Genomic DNA, 8,818 nt, shown 5'->3' on the forward strand with positions numbered 1-8,818 from the left:
GTGTGAAACGCCCGGACGAGAATTAGGTTACGACACAACAATCGTGTTCCCGTCCCATTTCAGCTAGTTTGATGTCGTCCTGAGCAATTTTAAATATCGCTCTCCATTTTTATCAAAAACACAGTAGTGGCAGCATGAGAAAAATTAAAAGCCGACATGTAATTTCAGAGGAATCTAGAGGAGAGCGAGCATCACTGCCAGGCACTGCTACAAACTGCCGCTCGTGCGATTTCACTTAACCCTTCCGATGATTTTGCCGACCCTTACCTCCACTTGATGGCACACAGCACATGGAGGCACAGAGAGGATGAGGGGCTTGTTTACGGTCACACTGCCAGTAAATGACAGAATTGAGATTCAGACCAAATCTATTTTGAAATCTCATGATTCTTCCACCGAGGACAGGGGGAGGGTCGTGACAGCTCAAGTTCCTGCAGGCTCCTGTGGTGCATTGCTAAATCTTCAGCGTTTACTCGAATGCTCTGATGATACTCAGCACTTCTGGATGATCAGTGTTTGCTGATGAATGAATGGCTGACTTGTCTGGGTATCTCTCTCCCCCACTGCACTGGACTGTGAGTCCTTGGGGACAGAGCACCGCATATCCTTTCTGCATCTGCTTTATTCTATCACTCGTTTCTTGAACAGTCGACAGGAAAGTAAAGAAAGCGGGAGGAAAGAGGAAAGGAAGTCGCGTAGGACGTAGGAAGAGGAGGAAACCAAAGACCATTCTTGAAGAGACTGGGGGCAGACTCGCCTACACTTAACTAAATCCCCAAACCATTTCCTAGAAAAGGAAACACGGAAACCCCAGGACACCCCCAAACTTCAACGCAGCTTTCCGTCTAAAGGGAAAGACTCCACTGCCTTGGCAGGACACCGACTTCTGTCCCCACCTCCTTGGGGCATGCATGGCTCCATGCCCATCACGAGCCATGCTGCTGTCATGGAGTCTATTTGGCCTAGAAAGCCGCTCTGCAGACAGGAGGATGTTCTGTCATTCTGCACCTGGGCTGAAGCCCAATCACCTCGCTTCTATTCCCCACTGGCCCGTGAACTGCACGACCCCACTCCATCCTCAATAAAGGGCTTTCAAGCAAGTGGCTTTCAAAATGGAGATGTTGCTAAATTCGACAGTGATAAACCTTCCTTTTCTTTTAGAGTCTTAGACATTTCGGGGGCCACCAGCTAGTCCAGCTGCTCTCCCCTCCCTCAAGCCTGCTGGTTCCCACTCATCCTGTCCTGTGAACTCCTCTCCAGGATGACGGGGACATGAGCTTGGTCCCCAAGCCGTTCTTGGAGTTGTGGCACCCCATAAGGTGCCCTTGCATCGACAGCCCTGCCTTTCCTGAGGGCCCAGCTGGTGAGGCCGGCTCTGCCTTGCTCCTGCCCGGTGACCTGCCAGACCTCCCTGTCCTCTCCTCAGTGACTGGTGAGTGTCCGCTGGTCCCCTAGCTGAGCGCTAGGGTTACTGACAAACTTGTCATGGTTGCTGGTGGCTGCTCGCCTCTGCCTGTCACATTACCGGGCTGGAGTCTCCCCTCAGGCTTCACCTGAGCAGCCCAACCCGCCTGTGGCTTAGGTCCCCAGGTAGCCAGAAGTCCTGCGCTTGGAGAGGGTTGAGATGGGCCTGAATGTATGAAAACCCTCGTACGTGTTTTCGTGTTCACTAAGAGATCAGTGCTCTAAATACAGATGGCGGCAATGCCATTTCACGTATCTTAAACTAGCAAACGGCTAATTCCTACTCTGCTATTAATTTCCACCCGAGGATGAAGAGGGGACTGGACAGAAACTGTCCAGCTCTCCTTCCTCTAGGCTCCATCGCGATGCTGGTGGGTTGATTTTGACGTGATGCTGATGACGCGTATGCTGAGGTATTTGTGTGTGTATGTCTGCTCCTCCATCCAAATAAATGTTCAGTGACTTTCTAGTTTTGTTTCAAAGTAGCAGACTCCTGGGTATTCACCTCTGGACCTACCATTGTCCTGTGGATACAGAATAACTTAGATACTTGAGATAAAAAAAGAAATACTTTAGATACTCTTTATTTAAATTGGAACTCACTGAGCTAAGCAGGTATTTCCTAAGCTTTTCCTGAATACACAAGGCTTAAAGCTTTAGCTCTGCTCAGATAACTTCTTGCCAAAGCACGTCCCCCTACAGAAATGCAAACTGACCCCCCCAACACACACATTCTTTGGCATGCTGCTCCAAGGGCCAGTTTTATGTAAGAGAAAGAGATGTTTTATAGCCGGAGAGGGATGGGGCCTCGCCCTGCCTCTTGGCTGCCAGGGAGGTGGTGAGTCTCGATGAGACTGAAACAGAGTCGGCCTTGAAGAAGGTCCCAAGTGCAGCCCTGCAGCTGCAGAGGACCCCTGGCTTGCGAGGGAGGAGTCAGCAGAGCTGGGACCATGGAGCAGAGGGGGAGCATCTCTTCCCCGCATCCCCCACCCTCCCAGATGGCAGTCCAGCCAGAGGAGGTTAGGGAGCAACCTCCACAGGACGGAGGGCAAGGTTTTATTTCGCTTAATTTTGAATATGCCCACCCCGTAGAACGGGGGTTCAGAGTCAGAAACTATGTTGCTGAGGAAAATAAAGTTCTAGTCCTTGCCCACCTGAATTTGGGGTGAGTTATACTAGCTCCAGAAAAAGCAGAAGGAAGGATGTTCAAAGGGAAATGGGCCCAGAGTCTGAAGGGTGAGTCTCCCAGCTGCTTTCTGAGGACAAGGTGCCCCCGTGACACCTGCGGTCTGCCCCCCGCATCCATTTCCGTATCCATCCCAGGCTACACGGTGGCATTGCCTGGAAGCTTCACACCCTATTTGCTCCTGGGGTTCCCCCAGAGATTCTGGTTTAATTGAGGTGAGGATTTCTAAATCTCCCAGGGGACTGCCCTGTGCAGCTTGGGCCGTGAACCATGAGCTGGAAGCCGCCTTTGGGCTTCTCCCGGTGCAGGGCTTCTGGCCCCTTCCGCTTGGCCCTGGTCAAGCTGCTGGCTTGGGGTCACGGTAGAGATCAAGAGACTGATGAGTTGCCTTTGTGTGCGGAACGGGATGTGCACACCTGGACTTTCAGAGATGTGGACTGCTGGGTGTCAGAGAAGGGCAGAGAGAAGGACATTAGGGACGAGCTTGGCCCTGGGATGCTGGCAGTGTCAGGTGCCTCTGGCACGTGTACGAGTCAGGTTCAAGGTGTGAGGAGTCCACAGAAAAAGCGAGGAGCTTCCTCACCACCCCAGGTTCCCATCCAAGGCGTCTCGCACTGGCCTTTCCTGCTTATTATGGGATGTGGGTTGCCATGGTAATAGAGGAAGCCAAATAGAAAGGGGATCACATCCTTCCACGCTGTTGGTTGGCAACATAAGTTTTTCTGGGGTGAATGAACGAAGGCCGGAGGATGACAACATTGTTTACAGTGGTGCTAGAAAGGCTGGCCTGTCACCCTTATCTGACCTAGGACATTCTTCTGAGGCGGGAGGTTAGGAGCGGGAAGCCGTGTAAAGGGAGCTCGCGTTGGAGGACGGCTTCTGTAACTGCTTTTGAATTCTTTTTGCTGACTAGAAGCCCAAAGCGTGATGAGAGATTGTCGATCTCGAGATGATCTGGCCTTAACTGCCTGGTTGAGCCTTTGTCTACGGGTTCACTTGGGCCTCTGGAACGAATGCCAAGAGATGACAATCCCCTCTACGAAAGCCCACGTGTCTTTCTGGCATGTGTGAAAGAGTCAAAAGATAGACCATAGATTCTTGCATCGCACGAACCTGAATTAAGCTGCTTGATGATAAATTCAATCTGGCGGACTGTTTCGGCGTTGCCTTCTTTGATGAAGCAGCGAAGGATGTCTTCCATTCCCTAGAGGGACAGAGAGAGTAGCAGTTAACACTTTAGTGTTTTTGGGGGGAGCCAACAACAGTTCAGTGGGGTGCTTTCGGCTAATCCCTCCAAAATACTTTCTTATACATGCACGATAAAAATCCCTCGGCTCAGTACTAAACATTCCTTTTGTTCTCTTTATAATTCACAGTGAAATTATTTTCTTCTTGATTATCTGAACTAATTATAACGTATTTAGGAAAAAAACTTACAAAATTTTAATAAGCATTCCCGTTACATGGTAGAGTTCTTCTCTGCATCAATGAGCAGTTTTGGCAATATGTTTTTTTTTTGGTGCAGTGTGGGGGGTGATTTCTCTGCTGTGTTTTCCCTAAATTTCTACACTGCCTTCTGGATTTTAGGGCCAAATGTGGCCTTTGAAAAGTAAAACCATATGTTCAGAGAAGTAAACGAGGAAATAAAACCTCGGTTCAAACAGTCATCATTCTATTTCTATCAAAGAACCATAAAGTCACTACACTGTACATTACTGACTTCCTTATAAAATACCGACATCGTAATTTTCAATACTGACTAACAGAATTCTAGGGGAATGTCGAGGTCCCCTCTTCCTCTTTCCTTGCAGGGTTTGAATGCATATGTATGGCTGGAGGTGAGGAGGCCTTCTTGAAGGAAAAGTGTTATCTAATAATGAATCCAAAAAGCAGCAGCAGAATCCACAGGTGCCGGCCAAGAAACGGATGTAGTGACATGTGAACCCTGACCGAGGTGTGCCTGAAGTTGATGCCTGGACTTTCCAATTATATGAGCCAATACGTTCCTTTTTCATGAAGGCCAGGTTGGAATCAATAGCTCTGAAACTGAATTAAAGAAATGCAGTTTTGAACGTGGTGAGTTTCCATCACCTAAAGCAGAGCATCACCTTCTGGAAAGGTTAAGTCTGGACTGTAATTCTAGCTCCCCTGTGAATTAACCGTGTGACTCTGGTCAAATTATTTAACCTCTCCCAGCTGATTTCCTCAACTACAAAACGATGATGACAACTGGAATTAACATGAGATTAAAAAAAAATAAAGTCTATAACTGGGTGTTGGTTTTGTAGATGTATACATTTGTCAAATGCATTAAACTGAACTTGTAGGGCCAATGCATTTCACTGCGTGTAAATTACACCTAAAAACTGCAGCTAGGTCAATGGCCGGCACACGGATGCTCAGTAAATGGTTGAGGTTGCGCTTGTTGTACCTGGAAGTGGTTTGCGGCTCAGAAGCGAGGTCTGGTAGCTGAAGACAAGGAAGTAAACAAGGTTCCCTAGTGACAGGTGAGGACAGAACCTTAGAGAACCTAACACTTAACCAGGAGGCAGAGACAGGAAGGCGTGGTGGGGAAGGGGAAATCCAGGGATGCGCGTTTAAAGGAGGGCGCGTCCGGCTCCTGTGGGACCGGAAGCCTGGGATTGTCTTACCAAAGAGTCAGGCCCTTCACTGTCAGGAGAGTTGACTTTACGTCACTGTATCTCATAAACTGACATCCCCACTCTCTGTCACTGCCCACGGGAAGGGCCAGAGGAAGAGGAACACATCAAGTGAAGGCAGCGTGATAAACCCTAAAACGCGGACGGTCAGGATCGCCACTAGCCCATCGGTGCCACTGTCCTCGACATTCTCACCAGTGGAGCGAGACAAATCATTCATCAGGCTCTCTGTGCTCTTCCCAGACGTTACTCCTGCAAACGATTATCTGCTCATACACTGAAAGAGCTTTTCATTTTCATTCGCTCTCTTTGGTACAGCTCTAGCTCGGTTGTTACTTGGTGGTGGTCGGGGACGGGGGGGATCACAATTTCCTTCTCTGTAATTAGGAGGATTACTCGGAGGAAGTTTCTTAATAATAAATTCCCCAGGCATGTGGCCTGGATTCTGCTCATCGAATACACCCACGAGAGACTGACTTGGCAGTGGGTACTGTGAAGAACCCAGCACACTGGGAAACACACGCCTTTCTGGCAGGTGGGTGGTGGTGGCATCCAGTCCTTGTTCTGGTACTGTAGGTGTGAGCTGTGGGCCTGGGGGGGCGCGGTCATGGTGCAAGCTGCAGTGGTGGTATCACTGGAGTGGCCCTAGGGAGTGTGGCCGTTCCTCCTGGCTCTGTGGCTTCTAACCCAGCTCCCTGGCAACCCAGAGCCTTCACAAGTGACGAGCATGTGGTCTGCCCCAGCCCAGGGAGAATGTCCAGCCGGGCTTAGATCCCGGGGGAACTAAGCTCCATTGCCACACTTACTCCAACCCTGGCACAGGTGGCTTTGGAGTGTGGGCCTCAGGGTGGCCTACCATCTGACCTGCTCTCCAGCCCCAGACCCTGGTAGTCTCTTCAAGTTCAAATGGGCCTCAGGACACTGATTTCTCTTTTTCTCCTGCTTTTTTTTTTTTTTGGCTATTATTTTTAAGACCACCATAATAGAATGTGGCACTAATAAAATTTTTATGTATTTGTCATTCTCCACAAGTACACAAATGTTTTATACAGTTGCAAAAACAGAGTTCTTATAACGTCATATTCTGCTTTTATCTCTCATTATACAATAAAAGATTTCCATACCGCCTCATTCTGCTTTTCCCAATTATCATCCTCAATAGCTGTTAATTTTTTGAGCAAAAGAGCTATAATTTCATTAGCAATTTCTCTATTACTAGAAATCATGTTTCTTCCAGTTTTTCACCGTTATAAAATTTTGAATTGAGCATCTTCCTGGTAGATCTCTTATTTGCATCAATGACCAGAGAAAAATAAATGAATCCAAACAATGGATGGTTTAGTAGTTTCTCACATAAACTGCCAAGCTGTTCCCCAGAAGGTCTGTGCCGACACAGCCTGCAAACACCGGCAGGTCTGGGAACATCCGCTTGGCCACCACTCCCCCAGCACTGGCACCAGCGGACATTAAGATGGTGAGATTATGAGATGTTTTCCTCATTGTCTGATTTTCTTTATCACTGTTATGGGCAAAAAGAATGTAATTCCTTTATCAATCTAAAACTTTCCTCAAGGATAAGAGCGAAATGTGGGAAGTCTCGGGGCTGTGGAAAACCCTGGCCATCGCCTCCCTTAGAGGCCTCTCTTCTAAATCGTCAAATAGGCAACCACTTAAGTGGCCTGTCCAAGAGCTTCCTCCGCTCAGGCTAACGGGGTTATGACTTTAAAGCCTGTTAAAATGCCAGAGGGAAGCTGATGCCACTTAGACCTTTATCTAAGTGGTCCGAGTTTTCTTCTTAAGTCAATACTTCAATAATTCAGAGGCTGTCTAGAGACTATAAAGAAAAAATGAACAGATTCAACTATGATTAAACCTGACGTATGACCAAAAACACTGTAATTAAAAGACAAATGAAAAACAGAAAATATTTGCAACGTGTGTCGAAAGCCCCTATTCCTCTGGTGACTTCTTCCCAGATCTATAGGTGACCAGAGGTGTATGGTGGCCAGCCTCTGAGACGGCCCCCAGGGACCCCTGCCTCCTGGATTTGGGCTCTTAAGTCATCCCCTCCCACACTGCACCAGAGCTGGTGTGTGTAAACAGCAGGGTTAGAGCGACGGTACCTCGCGTCTGAGAGCAGGCTATGAAAACCCTGTGGCTTCTGTCTTGCTCACTCTCTGTCCTTCTGGGTCACTCACGCAGGGGGACGCCAGTTGCCGTGTCGAGAGACATGCGAAGGAGAGGCCCATGTGGCAGGGATATGGGGTCCCCAGCCAACAGCCGCGTGTGGGTTCTCCAGCCCCAGTCAAGTTTTGACTGTCCTGGCTGAACTCCTGACCGAAACCTAAGGACAGATCCTTAGCCAGGCCCATCCCACTAATCTGCTCTCAAACTTCTGCCCCACAGAGGCTGAATGGTAATAAAAAAAAAAACTAAAGCCACTTAGCTTTGGGGTAATTTGTTATGCAGCAATAGACAACTCGTACGAGTGTCCATACTTCAATTTCCGAACGTTTGGGGATTTCCTGGACGCCACCTTCTCCTGCTCCACTCTCTCCTTCCCCTGCGGGGACTACAGTTGCATCCATGTGACCTCTGGATAGGGTCTCAAAGGTCCCTGAAGCTCTGTCCCTTCCTCCCGCCTCCTCTCTCCCCGGCCCGGATGGTTTCTAAGGACCCTCTTCTCTCTCGTCCTGAACGGCGAGTCTCCCTCCTCGGGCCCTGTCCGTCCACTGCCATTCCCTCGCCCGCTCTCCCTCATCGCCCTCGAGGTCTCTCCTGCACGCTGCTTTGTGATTCTGATTCCATGCCGGCTCTCTTCCTCCCTTCCCTTCAGAATACAACATGTTTTGTTCCTTGTGCTCTGCTTAGTTGGCAATTCCTCTCTTTCACCCGAATGACTGCAACGCAGAATTTAATCAAGTTTATTTTTCCTTGTTCTGTTGAGAAAGCAATTCTTAAAAAAAATTTAAAAGCAGTGGACACTTAAGTCCCATTATTTACTGTGACCACACAGAATGATTCATAGATGAGTTTTTACCTCTGGCATAACCGATGAAGTAATTTAGATCAGGGGTCCCCAACCCCTGGCCACAGATCGGTACCGGTCTATGCCCTGTTAGGAACTGGGCTGCACAGCAGGAGCTGAGCGGCGGGCAAGCGAGGGAAGCTTCGTCTGTGTCTGCAGCCGCTCCCCAGCGCCAGCATCACCGCCTCAGCTCCGCCTCAGATCCTCAGGCGTCCCTGGTGCCAAAGAGGTTGGGGACTGATGATTTACATGACCCGTTAGAAGATTTAGCAATTTTTCTAAGCAAGCAAAACGAAGTGGAAGAGCACGTTTTGTTGGCCTCCAACTGAATCTACCCTCTGGAAACATATTTAATGGTTTCATCGCAGCATTTAATACGCGTACTAGTTTCACATGGTGTAAGGAAAAAGGACAAACTCCAGTGGTTTTGCTAATAAGGTCTGGAAACAGCTGTCACCTCAAAAGAGAGCACGAATCACC

At 48.8% G+C, this 8,818-nt stretch overlaps 1 protein-coding gene across 10 annotated transcripts in view; it reads right to left on the reverse strand.

Moving 5' to 3' along the window:
* Positions 1-8,818, reverse strand: part of LOC120596959 (lisH domain-containing protein ARMC9) — a 110,359-nt gene that overhangs the window by 42,633 nt on the left and 58,908 nt on the right. For all 10 annotated transcript variants that reach the window (XR_005651280.1, XM_039855531.1, XM_039855533.1 and 7 more), the window contains one exon: positions 3,764-3,854. Coding sequence is in view for 9 of the 10 variants with exons in the window: in XM_039855531.1 (XP_039711465.1) it covers positions 3,764-3,854 (91 nt within the window). In the remaining variant the exon portion in view is untranslated. The remainder of the gene's footprint in view (positions 1-3,763; positions 3,855-8,818) is intronic.

Source organism: Pteropus medius, unplaced genomic scaffold (assembly GCF_902729225.1).
Source record: "Pteropus medius unplaced genomic scaffold, Ma_sr-lr_union100, whole genome shotgun sequence".
NCBI lineage: Eukaryota > Metazoa > Chordata > Mammalia > Chiroptera > Pteropodidae > Pteropus > Pteropus medius.